The 20291-nt window shown below is 37.7% G+C and overlaps 1 protein-coding gene across 3 annotated transcripts in view; it reads right to left on the minus strand.

Annotated features, from left to right (window-relative positions):
- rbpjb (recombination signal binding protein for immunoglobulin kappa J region b) overlaps positions 1 to 20291 on the minus strand; it is a 56764-nt gene that overhangs the window by 12410 nt on the left and 24063 nt on the right. For all 3 annotated transcript variants that reach the window (XR_014605321.1, XR_014605322.1, XM_084108152.1), the window contains exons 2-3: positions 11759 to 11797; positions 588 to 683 (exon numbers count right to left, since the gene is read on the minus strand). Coding sequence is in view for 1 of the 3 variants with exons in the window: in XM_084108152.1 (XP_083964278.1) it covers positions 588 to 683; positions 11759 to 11797 (135 nt within the window). In the remaining 2 variants the exon portion in view is untranslated. The remainder of the gene's footprint in view (positions 1 to 587; positions 684 to 11758; positions 11798 to 20291) is intronic.

The raw sequence follows: 20291 nt of genomic DNA on the forward strand, positions 1-20291 counted from the left end.
GTCTCTCTGCCAAATGAGGCCGAGCGAGCTGTAACCGCGACATCAGTTCCCCAGACACTGTGGTTCTCTACAGTTATCATCTTGTCTCTCTTTCCGCTGACCTTCTCTCCTTCACTTCCCTGTCTCATATCACCTCACCTCCTTTATTATTTCTTTTCTCTTTCCTGTCATTATTTGGTTTCTTTTCTTATCAGCTTCTCTCTCACTCCTTTTTTTCTTCTTAAATGTTCTTTCCTTCTCTTGTCCTTTCACCTCTTCATCTTACTCCATTCTTCCCTAAAAACCTAATTTCCCTACTTTAGGGAAGAGATGAACAGCATAAGGGGTTTCACATGGGATACATTTTTGTGGTAAAAAACACAGATGGAGAGCTTAGGAATGGAAGAGAGTTTAAAAGTGGAACTATTTTTAATCTGTCTTAAAATCGCAACACTCATGGCGTAAGATGCTGAAAAAAAGTGAGACACATTGCAACTACCACAGATTAAATAATAATAAAAAAAATGTTGCAAATGTTCTGTATTTACGCCCGCTAAGTGGTTAAATTTCATCTCGTGAATTCGTCAAGAATCGCAGTGGTCATTTACCTTTTTTCATTGCCGTATGATTTCTGTGCAACTTTAGCGTGGAGGATGAGCACAGTTTGGTCTCCTCGTTCCTTCAGGTAATTCCGCATGGCTTCTCTGAAATCACAGAAGGAAAAGAAACACATAAGACAGAAAATGGGAGTAATGGGAGTAATAATAACGTATGCAAAATCTCGACCAATTGATTACTCATGCACATCCATTTCACTAACAGACATATACGGTATACGGTCCACATGTAAATATATGAATGGGAGTAAATGTAATGCAGTGCTGTAGGAATGAAAGTGCTACCTTACATTCAAAAGAACTAATCATTTGTTTTGTTTGTTTGGTTTTTTACACTAGAAGGCACTTGCACATTAGCTGGAAAGGCACACATTTTTTAGCGTGATTGAGTTCAAGCAGCAAAGTATATCATACCATCAATGTCAGATTTTAATCTTGATTTGAAGTATGTTATTGAAATGTTATTTCGACAAACCGATTTTGGTCTATCCTCATTGCATGACAAGCTGCCCGATTCTGGCTGCCAAGTAACCTGACTTGGCTTAAAGAAACTTTGGTATAACATTATCATAGAAAAAACTAAAATCCATTACTGAAACAGGTAAGATTACATTTTTGTTAAGTATTTTCATAAAAACGGCAGCTTTTCACTTGTCTGCTTTAAGTCCAACACCACAGTTAAATGTTTTTTAAAACATGTCCTTGTGTTTCAGACCTGTAAATCTGCTTTAGAATTGCTATTGTAGACGGTTCTGGTGAAAGCATGTGTGTGTGTTTTTTTTTAAGAGAAAGCTTTCTGAAGGCCTGTATGCGCTTCAAAACCCACATCTCCAGAGCTTGACTAGAAACACAGGCCCAAGTTTGATTAGCCAATTCTCTGGTGAGTGCAACTATGTGTTGCTTGCAGAAAGCATACAAACACTGTGGCCAAAAACCTCAGCTTTCCAGCTGGGGGTCTTTAAAATAAAAAGAAGGGGAAGAGGGGGGGGGGGTAAGAAAAAGGGCAAAAGGACAACAATGTGTGTGTGTACAAGTCAAACGCCACAAAAACTCTTAGCTCATAATCGAAGAATTCCGATTTCGTGTCAGTGTTCCAATTACCTCAGTTAACTAACGAAAAACATCCCAGCATGTGCAAACTTAAATTAGCTCTCTAAATGTGGACACTCTGCAAGTGTGATGCATTTCAAGGAAACATAAAAAAAATTAAAAATTGCTTCAAGGTTGTTTAATGCAATAACATACGTGCTTTGAACAGAATCCCAAACAGAAATATTCTGCAGGAAGATGAAAACACTCTGATCTGTAACAGACCCTAAGTGTTGGATTAAAAAAAAGGTTACGCACAAAAAAACGGCTCATTTGCACAGATGTCGGTGACACCTGACACGTCAAAATGCTCAGAGGGACACAGAGATGGGGTAATTGTGGGGGCAGCTTACACACACACACACACACACACACACACACACACACACACACAAAAGCAGCTTCCCTTTGCCACGCAAACGTCTCACACACGCTCAAGTTAGACAGGCTTTTGTTATGGAAAGCAAGGGGGCCCTGCGACATGAGGGTGGGAGGGGAAGAATGAGAGGTAAGAGAGGTGAAAGGGGTTGTGCTCTGACAATAATCCTTCTCCTACAAGATGAGAGACAGGCTCGCTGAAAACGTGCACCAAGACTAACAGGAGAAATAACGTTTAAGGTAAAAGTAACTTGGCCACTCTGGCCTAATTAAGTTTCCAGCATCAAATCCGCCTTCCCACATGCTGCATGCTGTGTGATGCCACACAAACAGCACTGTTGTGTCAGCAAAAATATCTATTATCCGCTTTATATTAAAGTTTGTGCACCGACATAACATGCGTATTGCGTCCCGCGCACGATGCAGTGATCTAAAAATGGAGAACTAAAGCTAAAAAAGTTCTAGACCATAGGTGCATCCAGAAATTGCATACTGAGTAGATACTGCATATGAATTTACTTCACAACCGCTAAAAAAGTATAGCACTATATAAGTATTTAAAGTTCTATATAATGTATGAAATAGTAAATTAAATTTGGACGTAGTACATCTGGCATGTTGTTACTGTCATGTGACCTTCCAGCATCAGTTGCGTCGCTTCAGTGCCATTCATAACGCTGCCTTCACATGCTGCCTTTCCTACTTCCCACTTCTAAAGTCGTGATTACGAGCTTGGAGCAATCAAGTGCTTTGTTGTCAGAAAGAATAGGAATTATGGAGAACGCCAGGTTTATTCTTTCTTATTTCTTGGGGAAAGATTTAAGCCAAAATATACTGAAGATATTTCATTCTGAATAAAATGCAGCGTCCCACTCGTTGACATTTACCGCAAAATCGAAATAGTCAGCTTTTTCGGTCAAATACATACTATTTTCGCTGTGTATAAAACATATGGTATTCTTCAAATGGTCAATATGCACTACTTTATTGACAAGACAAAGTGATGTAGCAATCGTTCTCCCCTCTGCCATGTTTAAAGTTTATGGCATGTCCAAATTGAAAACTCAAGAATCAAAATTATCTCAGAGATTTCCAGTAGTAAATACCTGAGATGGCGTTCATGTCTAATTTCCGACTAGGAAACTTATTTTTATGATAATTCCGGTAACGTGAAGGAAAATCTTAAAGGATTAGTTCACTTTCAAATAAAAATGTCCTGATAATTTACTCACCCCCATGTCATCCAAGATGTCCATGTCTTTCTTTCTTCAGTCGAAAAGAAATTAAGATTCCAGGATTTTTCTCCATATAATGGACTTCAATGGCAACTAACGGTTTGAAGGTCCAAATGTCATTCTCAATGCAGCTTGATTGCGTGACCTTTCCAACGTGATGACGTAATGCGTGGCGCATCTCAGAGATGGTACAAGACAGGCATTTGTGGTTAAAACGTATATAATTTTTATTTATTTTTAGAAAATGGCCGATAAGACCCTTATTTTTTGGCTGGGATCGTGTCAAGCCTTTAAACCTTCAAACCGTTGGTTGCCACTGAAGTCCATTATATGGAGAAAAATCCTGGAATGTTTTCCTCAAAAACCTTAATTTCTTTTCGACTGAAGAAAGAAAGACATCTTGGATGACATGGGGGTGAGTAAATTATCAGGAAATTTTTATTTTAAAGTGAACTAATCCTTGAAATCTTCTCCCGCGGCCTCATAGGAGAATAAAGTCCATTGAAGTCGCACTCCAGAATCTCAGCGGAAGCAGTAGGTAATCTGGGTGCTTTTCACCTGTTTTGGGAATACTAAGTATTTGGACATACTACTCTTTTGGGAATACTAAGTATTTGGACATACTACTCTTTTGGAATACTGTTTATCGCATAATTTATGAGAAGTATTCAGTTTCAGATGCAGAGCTTGTTCTTTTTTCCAGTCCACTACCCTGCGTCTCTCATTTTTTGCATTTAAAAACGTAAAACACATTGGAGCTGAAAGCCTCGTGAGCAGTCATCCGACATTTTGGGTGTTCCGGGTTCAACCCCGCTCCCCTCTCTATCTCCAACTTCGCTTCCCTCCTGGCCACCTACTATAATATCTAAATAAAGGCCAAGAAAAAAAAAAAAGCAAGACACACGTTAGTGGGGGAAAAAGATTTGATCTTTCCATTTGCCATACTTATTTACGCTAATGTATGTCTTTGTTGTCAGTCACATTAATTTATAGTGCTTTAAACAATGCAGATTGTTTCCGTATGAATGGCCCCAAAAGGGACTTAATATTAAAAAAATATATATTTATTTATATTACTATTGATTTCTGTTATTTCTTGTTATTGTCAGCATTTTATAAAAGCAGTAAGACTTGGGTCTAAGCGTACACTGTCAAATTTGTATTTTCCCTCATGCTAAATGATTTTACCGTCATAAAAGAACACTGAAGAAAAATATGCTACCTGACAGGTTGCATACAGGTTTATCTAATATATTGTATGTCAGTGAACCTTGTGAACCGAGTAAATACTAAACTGTTCTGAACCTCCCAGCCTCACAGGACACACACATACAGTGAATTCCTGCAGATCTGGTGATGTCATCTTCCTCAGGCCCATGTCATCTGAAACCTTTGATACTTCTAATAACCTGCCATGTGTGTGTTCAGAAAAGGAAGACTCAGTGACCATCTCTGACATGGATTTGGATTGTGTGCTTCAGAAATCTTTTCTGAGCAGAGCCCTCCTCTATCCCCGGATAAAATTTACCCGTTTCCCCAAATGCTATTGAATTCCCTCAACAGTGCAAAGAGAAGCATGTGCAGAGCACATTAAATCAGCTGCACGTCTGAATCATGATTACAGACAGCAAAGCAAGAACATTCAGAGACTTTCGACATTTCCGTCCAGTGCTCAAGTGTTTTGACATCAACAGGGTTCAGCTTTGATATCAGGCAACATGACAATTCACAAAAACACCAGCAGCGTTTACAAAGCATCTCATAAGAGAGTTTATTGATGGCCCTCGCCATTTACAAGGATGCTAGGAAAACCATAAAACATCTCCTGTTCACATTGTAATCAAAGATCTGATAGTATAGCTCTCAGCTAAAATAGGTAGCCCTTTGTTTCTTGAAAGTTAGGTCAACATGATCAGTTCAGTAGTGACTAGTGAGGTCAACCAGTAAGATTGTATACATTTGTCGCTTTAAAACTACTTTTTTAGGCGACAATGCAAAAAGAGGCTGAAATTTAGGATGCAACTTATCAGAGAAAGGTTTAACGTGCCTACAGTATATTGTAACAGTAACTTCTAAAGATGGTAAAACTCTTCAAATTCACCTCAGTCATCAAAGCACTAATTATATGACAAATTCACCACCTTCAACAATACATTTCAAGACAATTACTGTCAGACTTCAAACCACCTGCTGTGAGCAATGCGCATAATTTATCCACCTCCATTTGCTTTCAAGGACTATTATGGTTTTGGTAATAGGTTATAGTCAGTTAGTCGTTCATAGTCATAGAAGGGTGCAAATACACTACAGTTTAAAAGTTTGGGTTGAGTAAGATTTTTTTTTGATGATGAAGAAGAAGAAATTAATACAAGGATGCCGTCAAGTCATCAAAGGTGAGAGTAAAACGAGATTTCTATTTCAAATAAATACTGTTCTGTTCATCAAAGAATCCTGAAAAAATTGATCGTGGATACCACAAAAGTATTTAGCAGCAAAACAGATCTCGACATTGATAAGAAATGTTTCTTGAGCACCAAATCAGCCCATTAGAAGGATTTCTGAAGGATCATGTGACACTGAAGACTGGGGTAATGATGCTTTGCCATCACAGGAATAAATGACATTTTAAAATCTATTCAAATAGAAAACTGTTCTTTTAAATTGCAATAATATTTCACAATATTACAGTTTTTACTGTATTTGTTCAAATACATGCAGCCTTGGTGAGCAAAGTATTTTTTTCAAAAACATATCTGGAAGTGTGTTTGGTGGACGTTGAACTTTGTAATTATACAAAGCTTTCTAAAATGACTAGTTGTTCTGACAACCCACCGACAAGACGATTTTGAAAATATGCAGTTGTGTGTTCAGTTCAAAAATGTATTTAAAGATCATAGATCACTTAGGATCCAAAACATACGCCACCCGAATGCTAAAGTGGAAATCATATGATAGAAGCTGAGGTTTATTTCATTGGCCAACATATATGGGGAACATTTGAATCAAACTTGGCGTTATCCATGTCATGGTCTATTGCATCTTGCAGTGCTGGTAAAAATAAGGTCATCAATAACATGCAACTTCATGCGAGCAGTCCTGAAGATCAATCAGAGTTTCCCTATACACACACGCACAAGCAAAGGTCTTGCACGCAAAGTCAAGCCGCTGGGCCATGTGACGTCATATGCTTAAGAGAAAAACCACAGACCTTCAGCTCCCTCATGGAAAACACACATACACAGATACTTAAACAAAACTGTAGTGATCGATAGAGAGACTTCAGTTCAAAAAGAACTGAAAGACGTATTCAGATCTATTTGTGCACCTTACTGTAAGAGGAGAAAACTAGTATGAAATAACATTTAGAGACAGAAGGATAGAAAAACGCAACAAGCTACAGCACACAGATACACATACGCACAAAGCCAGACACACATTGAGGGAAGAAGTGGATAAGCCTATGTGAGTCATCAGTTTTCAGCATCAGCATGACAAATATGGGCACTTCAACAGGAAGAGCTTCTGACACGCACACAAACACTGAACACGCAACAGCGAACCCACAACACGCGCCATAATCTACATACACATATTTTATTACGTTTCAAAACCGCAGGACAAGAAAGTCAAAACGCCACATAAGATACAATGAGCAGAAAGATGAAAACAGTCAGACAGACCAAAGCTTTATAACTGGAAAACCACAATGTGGGCTACGTAAGTCAAGAACCATATTTTTGGTGATCTTTCTGTATTTGTGTCATAGATGTGGAATCGAATCATTCAACTGATGTTACTCACCATTTAAAAAAAAAGAAGAAAAATAATTATTAGTAAAATAAATAAAAAAGTGTAAGGTGAACTAGTCTAATGGCGCTGAACACTGACAACAAAAAGGTTTTAATATTGTTCAGATTTTTAACAATATTTAATATATTTTGGTATTTGTGAAATTGCACTGAAATGGCTTAAAAGAGCATTTTAAACAGGAAAAATCAACTGGATGAGAAAATGGTCCAAGTAATAGTCAAAATTGTTAAAAAGCAAAACATTATACAGTACATATTCAGTACATTTTAATGACTAAAAGGCAATAAATTAATATTTCCAGTTCAAAACTGTTTTTCAATAAATGAACAGGGAAGAATGAGGTAATGTGCCATTATGGCACCTAAAATATAAACATATACATATAGTATGTACAATAGAACCATAGACTTCCATGAACATTTGAAGTTATCATGCTAGATTGCTAAATCAGTGTTTGGAACAGATTCATTTAAAAGTGATTGGTGGAAATAAATCAAATCTTCCAATGCTATCTGCATCTTTTACTACTGATGTACTCTTTCTTAAAGCTCCAACACGTCATGATGCAAAGAGTTTTGTGGTTTTGTCATCCATATCTATTTACTGTACTTTGAGGCCATCTATACTACCCATCAAACGTTTGGGGTTAAGATTTTGAATATTTTTAAAAGTCTCTTATGCTCACCAAGGCTGTATTTATTTGATCAAAATACAGTTAAAACAGTAATATTGTGAAATATTATTACAATTTAAAATAGCGGTTTTCCATTTTTATATATTTTAAAACATAATTTATTTTGGTGATGGCAAAGCTGAATTTTCAGCATTATAACCCCATCCTTCAAAAATCATTCCAATATGCTCATTTGGTGTTAAGAAACATTCCTAATTGTATGACAAAAATTGTGCAGTGTATTGTTTTTGGAAACCAAGATACGCTGTTTTCAGGATGCTTTGATGAACAGCACTTATTGAAATAGTAATCTTTTGTAACATTATGAATTTCGTTACTATCACTTTTAATTCATTTAATGCATTCTTGATGCTTAAAAGTATTACTTTTCTTTAAAAAAAAAAAAACACTCCAAACTTTTGAATGGTAGTGTATGTGTTAATGTAAAAGCAAACAAATAAATTTTGGCCAAATGGCTAACGTTGCCAAATTAATTTTTAGTGGGCATACACATTAACACTTTTCTTTTCTCTTCAGGTGAAAACTATTGGTGACTTATCTTGCGCTCAGGGACATAAAAAATATGTTTCTAATAAAATTCGGTCAAGAATTTGCATGTTCCCACTCATAGCACCCATGGTTAATAGTTCACTAAAGAATATTTTAAAAAACACATAAGAATAATAATATATCTAAATAGACAGATAGAGATAGACAGTCTTTGGACAACAACAACAACAAAATTCAAATGACAGCTAGCAAACTATATAGGAGAAAAGGCTAGAAAACTGGAGAGAAAAGAGGGAAGATTGAACGACAAAATGCTCAAGTTAGTTCATGCCCACATTTTGCAGAATTAGTAATACTGCTTAAAACAGTTACTTGTGCCAAAGCTGCATGTTTGAATGTGCACGAGAAGAGAAGAAAAGAAGATAGTTTGTATAATACTCTGCCAGTTAATTGAGACTCTAGAGGTTTAAAGAGGTTCATCTTCCTCCGGGCATGTCACATTATCTTTAGCAATTGGCTCACCGACACACACTTCATCACTTTATCCCCTATAGCCATCACACCATGCGAACATTTCATTAAAATAACTGACGTCCACAGAAAGCATCCTCTAAATAAGTTTGACCCAAATGAATCTGACCTAATCTGCTCCTAACCTATGACTGAACAGCACCTTAGTGAACCGTAAGGGACGGGGCCCAGCACAGACAGGGGCCGTGAAGCGGTGGCAACGTCCTGCCAGGGCGTGTGTCATCTGTGCCAGAATGCAGTCGTGCTGCGAGTTCACCGCAGGGCGTGTGGCACGGGTTGGGCGGGCAGCGCTGAACTCTCTCCTCTCTATCATTTTCCATGTCCCTCACTTCTCCACTCAAAACAAAAACCGCTGACTGGAGCTGCTTCACAGAACGGCTCGTCTGAAAACGTTTCGTTCCTTATTTCTTGAGCGAATTCTTGGCCTCTAATTTTGACTCTTCAAAAGAAAGGATGGATGGAGGAAAAGAACAAGGAGAGACAAGAGGGAAACGAGAGAAAGAGGCTGAGAGAAAGTAGAGTGAAACGACTGGCGACAAAAAGGGACAGAAACTATGGAAAAACTCCACAGCAGTGTCAAGAGACTCTAAAACCAAAGCTCAGTGGCCGTCCTGAGCCAACAGTGCTTTTATTTTCAGACCGGCCATTAAATAAACTGTAATGCCGCCAAAGATTAAATCTCAGACAAAAATGTCTGATAAACAGGTTTATGTTGTCTGTGCTACCCAACATAGACCAATTAATTTCAGGAAAAAATATGGTTTCAATATTAGAAATCACATTCAAATTTGCGAAGGGAAAACGGAACGCTTTTGCTTTATATATGGTTTCATGTTTTGTTTTTAATACAGAGTCATTCAGCGGTGTAGGAACTATTCGAAAACCTACATTGTAAATCTCAACAGTTTCACAGTTTTAAATGTCTTAGCCAATGATGCACTTATGTGGCATACCTTCTTATAAGCTTAAACATAAGATTTTCGATAAATGTGCATACCTTTCTTTCACATTTTTGTCTAAAACATTGTTGCAACCACTATGAATATATTTTTGTAAAAAATTACTTGTATAATATAAGATTTTCCAAAAAAGGAAAATTGAATCCTTTCTACACTGTACAAAATCCTATTAAATTTACTGTAAAAAGGCTGTAGTTGGTAACAATTAAATATAAACCGTAAAAAAAATAGGTATTACAGGATTTTTAGGTATTACAGGATGGCATACTGGTGACTGAATATTTGATAAATTATAGCCATACACTCACCGGCCACTTTTTTGGCACACCTGTTCAACTGCTTGCTAATGCACATATTTAATCAGCCAATCACATGACAGCAACTTAATGTTTTTAGGCATGTAGACATGATCAAGACGATCTGCTGAAGTTCAAACTGAGCATCAGAATGGGGCAGGAAGGTGATATAAGTGACGTTGAACTGGTTGTTGGTGCCAGACGAGCTGGTCTGAGTATTTCAGAAGCTGCAGATCTACTGGGATTTTAATAACCATCTCTAGGGTTTACAGAGAATGGTCCAAAAAAGAGAAAATATCCAATGAGTAGCAGTTCTATGGGCGAAAATGCCTTCTTGATGCCAGAGGTCAGAGGAGAATGGCCAGACTGGTTTGAGCTGAGAAAGGCACAATTACTCAAATTGTTAGGACTGAGGTCTGCAGAAGAGCATCTCTGAACTCACAACACGTCGAACTTTGAAGCAGAAGGGCTACAGCAGCAGAAGAACACACCGGGTGCCACTCCTGTCAGCTAAGAACAAGAAACTGAGGCTACAATTCACACGGCTCACCAAAACTGGACAATAGAAGATTGGAAAAACATTGCCTGGTCTGATGAGTCTTGATTTCTACTGCAACATTCAGATGGTAGGGTCAGAATTTGGCATAAACAACATGAAAGCATGGATCCATCCTGCCTTGTATCAACGGTTCAGGCCGCTGGTGGTGGTGTAATGGTTTGTGGGATATTTTATTGGCACACGTTGGCCCCTTCGTACCATGTCAATCCCTTTATGACTACAGTATACCCATCTTCTGTTGGCCACTTCCAACAGTGGTTTCTTGAACATGACAATGAGTTCGCTATACTCAAATGACCTTCAAAGTCACCAGATCTAAATATAGAGCACACTTGGGATGTGGTGGAACTGGAGATTCGCTGATTCATGGATGTGCAGCCAACAAATCTGTAGCAAATGTGTGATTCGATCATGTCAATACGGAAACCTCTGAGGAATGTTTCCAGCACCTTGATGCATCTATGCCACAAAGAATTAAGGCAGTTCTAAAGGAAAAAGTAGGTCCAACCCGGTGCTAGAAAGGTGGTACTTAGTAAAGTGGAAAGTGAGCATATATTTTATTAAATTATATAATGTTAATATACCAAAATCTGCTTTTTAGCTTAAAATGTACTGATTACAATCATGATAATTCGGGTGATACAACAGAAAGCCACATGATGAATCAGTTCATTGTAAGTCCATAAAACATGGCCAATACTCATATATAGACAGTGCACAGGCTCATACAAACAAAAACAAAACACTAGGATAACACACAACGCTGAAATAATACAATAAACATGAACTAACTAATTAACATAATACATAACACAAAACACTCTAGAGGGTTATTATTACTGATAGCAAAAATAAGAACAAACTAAACACAGGGATTTCTGGAAAATAATTGATAATTTTTACTTGAAAAAACTTGCTAGCATTTTATAGTAAAATTACATAGATACATCTACATGGTTACTGTAATAGTTAACCAATTTACAGATTTTAATATTTTTTTCTTTATAAATGGCAAACATTTTCATGTAATGCACAAATGTAGGCCGTACCAGAGGGCGGATAAGTTATTCATTTTTCTCAGCTTGTTTGTTTGTTAATAGCATGTGAAGGTGATAAACGTACCTTGTCAGGCGCTGTGGTTGAGGGCGCTCCCCAAACTTCCTGTATAGAGAGAAAAACACTTTAGCAGAAATTCAACCACGATACAAACAAAAACAGTATTTTTCTGCACACAAATATTTGAAAGCACACCTGTGTACTAGGCCTATACTGTACTACAGTAAAAAAACACAGTCCCGTTTCCCATCACTCAACGAGGGGCAAACACATTCACGCACTCAAATGTGCCCAAACGGGCAAACACACACACCTGTCCACTATTTGAGATTAGCAGGCTTGCAGCTGTTGTAGTGACCTTGTGAGAGCGCATTCACATGACCATGTGTACAAACACGCACACACACACACACACACACACACAGGTGGCCGAAGTAAACCACTTTCCCATTCTGATTACATCCAACAGGCTAATTATCACAGGAAAGCTGTCTAAAGACACGGTTCAGTGATACCTGCTGCCAAAAACACATCACTTTCCCTTTGACAGGGACTTAAAGGAATGTTCTGGGTTAAACGCAAGTTTAGCTCTCGCCACAGACCTCACTTAGTGAAAGCAAGAATAAATAACATGTACAGTAATGAACTTATAATGGAAGTCTACAGGGCAAGGCGTTCTCTGGTATAAAGGTTAAAAAGTACACCGTTTTGAAAGAAGTCGTGTTAACACATCATATGATGAATATAGCATGATAAAATTGCTAAATCTGTGATGTAATGTCCAATATTTCAACCTTTAAAGAAACCACAAATAACACATTTTATGAAAGGAGAAGTTTTTAAGTATAAAGGCTGAAATAGTATTTGGGTTTCTGCAGTTTTTATGAAGGTAAATTTAAGACCAACTAAAGACATTTTAACTGATAAATTGTAGGGAAAACAATATGTCAATATGTTCTTTAAATGTCTAGGGAGAAACCCAAAGTTGTATTAGAAATATTCCATCTGATATCCATTGCTTTTTAATTAATTTTAGAAAAAATATTCTTAATTCAAGATACAATTAGCATGAAATGCAAAGTAACAGAATATGATTTTTTTTTTGTGTGAAACTGACCAAAATGAAATGAGTTTATGATTAAAACAAGAATATCTGCCAGTGAGCTCATTACAAATCAACTTAATTCAAATGGAAGTTTCCAACTCTATAATAGATACATTTGTCCTAGTTTTAAGTATAAACATACTTAATTTTGTTTAAAAAAAAGTCTCAGTCCAAGTGCTAAAAGAACCATTTGGATAAATTCTTGAGTTAAAAAAAATACATTTCAGCTTTTAAAACCTGCAAGTAAATTCAGTTATTGTAAATATAAAAAAAAAAAAAAAGTAATTATTTTCATGTCACTGATGCTGTCAATTAAGCTTATTTAGTTGTAAATCCGTAACATTTCTTTAAGTAGTAAAATGATCACAATCAGAAAAGCAACGCGGCAGTTTTAAGAAAAGCCCAATGATGGCCGCACATTCCGTGATATTTCACGTCAGGCAGACGAAGGCTTGTTTCTTCGAAATGTCACAGTGAATTGTAGAGTAACAGATCATCAGAGTACAGTAATGTGGAACATTGATTGTATTGTTTCACTTTTGCTTGTGACCTCATTTCAAAAGAACTTGAAGGCGTGTCGTGACCCCATCTGTTTGAAGCTGTAACTATAGAGACCCCACAACTGTTATTACTTCAAATCTAACCCAATGACTACCGTGCCCAAGACAATACTGGCCCCGTTCCAATCAGCTCCAATCCCAGAATCCAACGCGAACAGCTTAGTGGAGATAATCCTACCAATCAAATCAGGAAAAAAAATATGGTAACACTTCAGTTTAGGGTCCAATTCTCACTACTAACTAGTTGCTTATTAGCATGCATAATACTAGAATATTGGCTGTTTATTAGTACTTATAAAGCACATATTAACGCCTTATTCTGCATGACCATATTCTACATCACTTAATCCAACCCAATACATAAACTTAACAAGTAACTATTAAGCATTAATTAGGAGTTTATTGAGGCAAAAGTCGTAGTTAACCGTTTAGTCTGATGCACTGCATGTTTCAAATTGAAGCACACAGTGCATTTCATTATTATAATTATCAAATATTCGTTTTTTATTTAGCAGTACAATTGTGATTTACAACGATGATATACAGTGAGGAAAATAAGTATTTGAACACCCTGCTATTTTGCAAGTTCTCCCACTTGGAAATCATGGAGGGGTCTGAAATTGTCATCGTAGGTGCATGTCCACTGTGAGAGATATAATCTAAAAAAAAAAAAATCCAGAAATCACAATATATGATTTTTTAACTATTTATTTGTATGATACAGCTGCAAATAAGTATTTGAACACCTGTTTATCAGCTAGAATTCTGACCCTCAAAGACCTGTTAGTCTGCCTTTAAAATGTCCACCTCCACTCCATTTATTATCTTAAATTAGATGCACCTGTTTGAGGTCGTTAGCTGCATAAAGACACCTGTCCACCCCATACAATCAGTAAGAATCCAACTACTAACATGGCCAAGACCAAAGAGCTGTCCAAAGACACTGGAGACAAAATTGTACACCTCCACAAGGCTGGAAAGGGCTACGGGGAAATTGCCAAGCAGCTTGGTGAAAAAAGGTCCACTGTTGGAGCAATCATTAGAAAATGGAAGAAGCTAAACATGACTGTCAATCTCCCTCGGACTGGGGCTCCATGCAAGATCTCACCTCGTGGGGTCTCAATGATCCTAAGAAAGGTGAGAAATCAGCCCAGAACTACACGGGAGGAGCTGGTCAATGACCTGAAAAGAGCTGGGACCACCGTTTCCAAGGTTACTGTTGGTAATACACTAAGACGTCATGGTTTGAAATCATGCATGGCACGGAAGGTTCCCCTGCTTAAACCAGCACATGTCAAGGCCCGTCTTAAGTTTGCCAATGACCATTTGGATGATCCAGAGGAGTCATGGGAGAAAGTCATGTGGTCAGATGAGACCAAAATAGAACTTTTTGGTCATAATTCCACTAAACGTGTTTGGAGGAAGAAGAATGATGAGTACCATCCCAAGAACACCATCCCTACTGTGAAGCATGGGGGTGGTAGCATCATGCTTTGGGGGTGTTTTTCTGCACATGGGACAGGGCGACTGCACTGTATTAAGGAGAGGATGACCGGGGCCATGTATTGCGAGATTTTGGGGAACAACCTCCTTCCCTCAGTTAGAGCATTGAAGATGGGTCGAGGCTGGGTCTTCCAACATGACAATGACCCGAAGCACACAGCCAGGATAACCAAGGAGTGGCTCTGTAAGAAGCATATCAAGGTTCTGGCGTGGCCTAGCCAGTCTCCAGACCTAAACCCAATAGAGAATCTTTGGAGGGAGCTCAAACTCCGTGTTCAAACTCCCAGAAACCTGACTGATCTAGAGAAGATCTGTGTGGAGGAGTGGGCCAAAATCCCTCCTGCAGTGTGTGCAAACCTGGTGAAAAACTACAGGAAACGTTTGACCTCTGTAATTGCAAACAAAGGCTACTGTACCAAATATTAACATTGATTTTCTCAGGTGTTCAAATACTTATTTGCAGCTGTATCATACAAATAAATAGTTAAAAAATCATACATTGTGATTTCTGGATTTTTTTTTTTTAGATTATGTCTCTCACAGTGGACATGCACCTACGATGACAATTTCAGACCCCTCCATGATTTCTAAGTGGGAGAACTTGCAAAATAGCAGGGTGTTCAAATACTTATTTTCCTCACTGTATTCGTGTCTTCATTTTTATTATACAACTACTACTACAACTATTATTAATATTGACATAAGATAAACATGAACATGTGAATGTGTCAATAGTTGTATTGAAATACGAACTTAAAATCTCTGAGAGTACTTCAATTAAATATTTTATGTCTAAGGGGGTTCAGCAGACCAACAAAAAAAAAAAAAAGAAAGAAAGAAAAGGGGAAAAAAGGTTAGAAACTCCAGAACTATTGATGTAATATCATAAGAAAAAGAGTTAGAATGTATGATTGTATCAGCACAGCTTGATAAAATCAGGTTAATTTCAGTTAGCAATCTAGGTAACTTACTTGGAAAGTGAGACAGCTGCACACAGGTTTGAGCCGGCATATGTTTATCTTTGTAAATGACAACATGAGCATATTTGGAGCAAAATATATATCAGTGTTGTAGTATTTCGCCATTCGCTTGTTTGAGTCTGTTTTAGTAAAGCAAAACACAGGGCCACAGGAGCTGTGCTGAGGGTTGCGCCCGTGGCGTAGTCTTTACGGTACAGCTCATCCCAGGGGTCCGTGCTAAACTGACAGCAGCCTTGAGGCCAAAGCTGAGTGGAGACAGTGACTGTGGAGGGTTTAAAATAGAAGAAGAGAGAAAAATCAATGGCTGCAGCTTCCTGATCCAGCTCCACTGAACCTGAGGGACTTACAGGAAGATCTCAAATCATGTCACGCTGCCACTGGCCACGAGACCAGAGAAGACCACCGCAGACACAGCGACAACAGCCGATGACAAAGTATTAAAGTACAAAAGTATAAAGTATTAAAAAAATATGAATTGTATATTATGCCCATTAGTATTGTAATTGCACTTAATTTAGATTAATACATCAAAAGATTTATTATGTGTGTGTCAGCCGCATGCCATGTTCTTTTATGAATACATCCAAAGAAAGTTGAGATGTGCATTCCTGAAATACACTACCATTCAAAAGTTTGAGGTCAGTAAGTTTTTTTTTTAAATAATGAATACTTTTAATCAGCAAATGCTGTTCTTCAAACATTCTATTCAAAGAATCCCGGAAAAAAAAGCACTAAATCAGCATGATTTCCTGAAGAATGACACTAAAGTAATGACTGTTGAAAACAGAAATAAATGACAGTTCAGAATATATTACATTGTTAAAAAAAACAATTATTTAAAACTCTAACAATATTTCACAATATTACCGATTTTACAGATTTTTTGATCTAATAAATACAGCCTTGGTGGGCAGAAAGTTTCTTTCAACAACATCTTACTGACCCCAAACTCTTAAACAGTATATGTATTGTTCATACCAATATAAATTTAATACAGCGACTTTAGCGACCAGTGGGAAGATATTATTTACTTTTACAGAAACTCCTACAGAATGTACAGAATCAAACATGACACATTATCCATCAAGTTTTCAAAAGCTCTTCCTAAAGTTGTCTGCTTTTGAAACATCTGTATTCACACCTCAAAAATGAACAAGTGGTCGAGTCAACTTTAATTGCTTGAAGGATTAAATGTGTTAATCATGGCAGCCGTGATCAATCTCATTTAACAGACAATCAATTGATCAGCCCTACTTTCTTGAGTTTCAACGTTTGAAACGGATCTTTGTAAGATTCTGAACTGAAGCCGACCTGTGAACTTGTTACAACTTGACTGAATACCCGCATCCTGACTCTACAATTGCTCTGTTGTAATACATATTCAGAGAAATTAGCCGTCTTATTTACTTGTAGCCAAACAACAAAGCTTTTTCTCAAGTTTGATAGAACACAAAAGGTCATTGCACTTTAATGAGTGAGGGAATATTTCGTCGAGAGACGAAGATGAGAGATAGGGCTGGAATTAGGGGAAGGGATGAGGCACGTGTGGGGGGGGAGAGGAACATAAGAGAGACAAAAAAGCAATTAAAAGGGAAGAAAAAAGAGCAAGAAATGGGATAAGGAGCTCAGCAGAAAGATAAAATAGAAGAGTGATGGAGAGAGAGAGAGAGAGAGAGAGAGAGAGAGAGAGAGAGAGAGAGAGAGAGAGAGAGAGAGAGAGAGAGAGAGAGAGAGAGAGAGAGAGCTAGTAGAATAATTATAGAGCTGTAGATCAATAAGGTTCCCACAGTGAAGTGCTGATGTTTGGGAGGATAATGGATACCAGCTCACTTCAAGCACATGCTGCTACCACAAACCCCACAATCAGGGGCCCATCTGGGGCCAACACCAGCCGCCTACCCTGGATCTCCAGTACAGGGCTCAATTCAAAGGGATTTGTCTTTTGGCCCCTTCTTCTTCCACATGCCTCACATATACACACATTATATTTTTTTATTAAACAATATAGACGCACTGACAAACTTCAAAAACACTTTCTCTGGGAAAATGGCATACTGTGCAAAGACTTGTTCACAATTTCAACAAAAGCTCCTCCATGTCCACCAGCTAAATACTGTTATCCTGGTGGCGTTATCTTGTTTTACATCAGCAGAATTCACAAAACAAACCTTCTAAACTAAATGCATAAAAATAGTTGCACATGATCAACAGGATGAATGTGAGATCAATGGAACAGTAACATAAGAACTAGTTTGAATCTCTCTCACCAGCCCCAGTCCATCAGGCTGCTCTTAATATGAGGAAATTAAGAAATCTGAAGTATCACAGTGACACGACGACACTTCCCCTCTAATCAAATCATTTTCATGTAATGGTGCTAATTTGGTGCAATAAATTAAACTACAATCCAAATACAAGTGAGGCGTTGATGCCAAGCAACCTTTATTTTAACAGATTTTTCTACACCACTGCATTGTGCTCCGTTTACATTTCCCATTTCTTTAGCAGTCCAGACATGCAGCTTTGCAATCAACATGAAACACTATTCACAACCCATTTCACTTCCGTAAACAAAATGTAAGGCAAGGCTAGATTGTATCCATTGGGAATTGTTTGGATAGTGAAAAGTGCCCATTATGTTCCAGAATAGATCCAGATCTGCATGAGGGACGTGGAGGCTGAAGGTCAAGTTCACCTTCGTGAGATCACCTTGATAATGTATCCCAGTGGAAATGTTTCTGAATAAATCTATCATTACTTGCTAAACTTTGTGACTTCCACGTAAACTATAGCAGTTATAGAGCAAGTTATTACATTTCAATTGAATGAATCATACACAATAAGACCAAAGCTGCATCCAAAATCTTAAAAGTTGTGGAGTTATTTTCACATGACCTTCATTTAACATCAAGAATTATTAAATATTTTATTGTTCAAATTTGAACAGATGGTATACTAAATTCAGTTGACTCTTACTGCAGTTGCTTTGGCATGAAAGTTCAGAGGACTGCTTGTTCAATCAGACAATCAGGTTTCGAAATACTACGAGAGACAAAAAAAACTATTACGCTGAAGGAAAAACATACACTTCACTTTCACAATTTTTCCACTTTAAATGAGTAACTCATTTTGCATATCAGCAAAGGCTCGTTTCAAGTGCGGGCAAAGTTATGAGCCATCAGTGGAAGAATCAGGCATTGGCAGAGCTTTATATCTGAAGCACAGTTTAGCAAACTGTTAAATTCTCCACAAATGCCAATATCAATATGTGCCACTTTGCTTAACTGACACATAGCAAGGCCTACTTTGATATGTTTGTGCCATTCATAAGTGAAAACAGTCAAAGCATGCACTTAGTTAAAAAAAAGAAAAAGTGCACATAACTGAACAAAGTGTATTTGAGTTATTCGTGTCTGGTGAACTCTACAGATGAAAAATAGACGTCAACATTTCTCCAAGCCAGAGAGACTTTAATTGGTTACAAGACCAAACATGAAGGCTGTGGAAGTCAATCAAATCGAGATCCCACCACATGTCAAGACGCTGGAAGAAGAGTTGTCACGAGAGAGGAGCGCAGAGAAAAAGCGAAGCGAAGTGTGAAGCAAGTGCGAGAGCGATAAAAAAAAAAAACATTTCGACGAAAAACCACCAGCATTTCCTTGAAGTCTTCCTACAGAGAGAGGAGTTAAAATGTGTGCGCCTTGAGAGATGTGTGTGCATTATCCACTGAGCAAAAGAGTGATGTCAAACAAATAAAGACTAAAAAAACAAAAACACTATCATACTTCATACAACAATTCAGCTCGCTGAAACTCTCCTCGACACGCCTCGTGAGATAATCAGAACACAAAACAATGACAGGACGCCCAGATTTTATTGTTTTGGAGCATATTTACGTTCATTTGATCCGGAGGAAAATATGAGGCTGAATGTGACTCAAGTGATGGCTATTCCATTTCACTGGCATTATGAGGAAATGCTTTTTTTTTTTTTTAGCTCGTAAAAAAGTGATTAGAAAATGAAAAAAGGGCCCGGATTTTCAGCTGGAGTCTTATCCCTATTTACTCAGTGAGGTTATGCGGTAAGATAGCTCTCTCTCCAGCTCCGCCGCTATCTGTCCGACTCGACCCGTGGCCGTTTCTTTGTGTCCGTCCTCATGGGAATGACTGACAGTTAAGAGCTTCACACAGTTCAAAACCAAGACAGTAACTGAGACTCAGGGTGTGCTAAGTACCAATTCAAATTATTTTCAGCTTTCTAAAGCCTTCCCCTGAGAGATCGTGACCATAGGCCTCTCTGAAGATAAGATCACAACAAAACAGTGCCCAATTCTGCTGGAACTTCTAAAAAACATTTTATGTCTTATGTAAACGGGCTATTGTAACTTTATGAAAAGTCCTCGTTTCAAGTCCAAATATAACATATATTGACCATTTTTATGATAGTTCTAT

Source organism: Abramis brama (genome assembly GCF_963993115.1).
Source record: "Abramis brama genome assembly, chromosome: 3".
In the NCBI taxonomy this organism is placed as follows: domain Eukaryota; kingdom Metazoa; phylum Chordata; class Actinopteri; order Cypriniformes; family Leuciscidae; genus Abramis; species Abramis brama.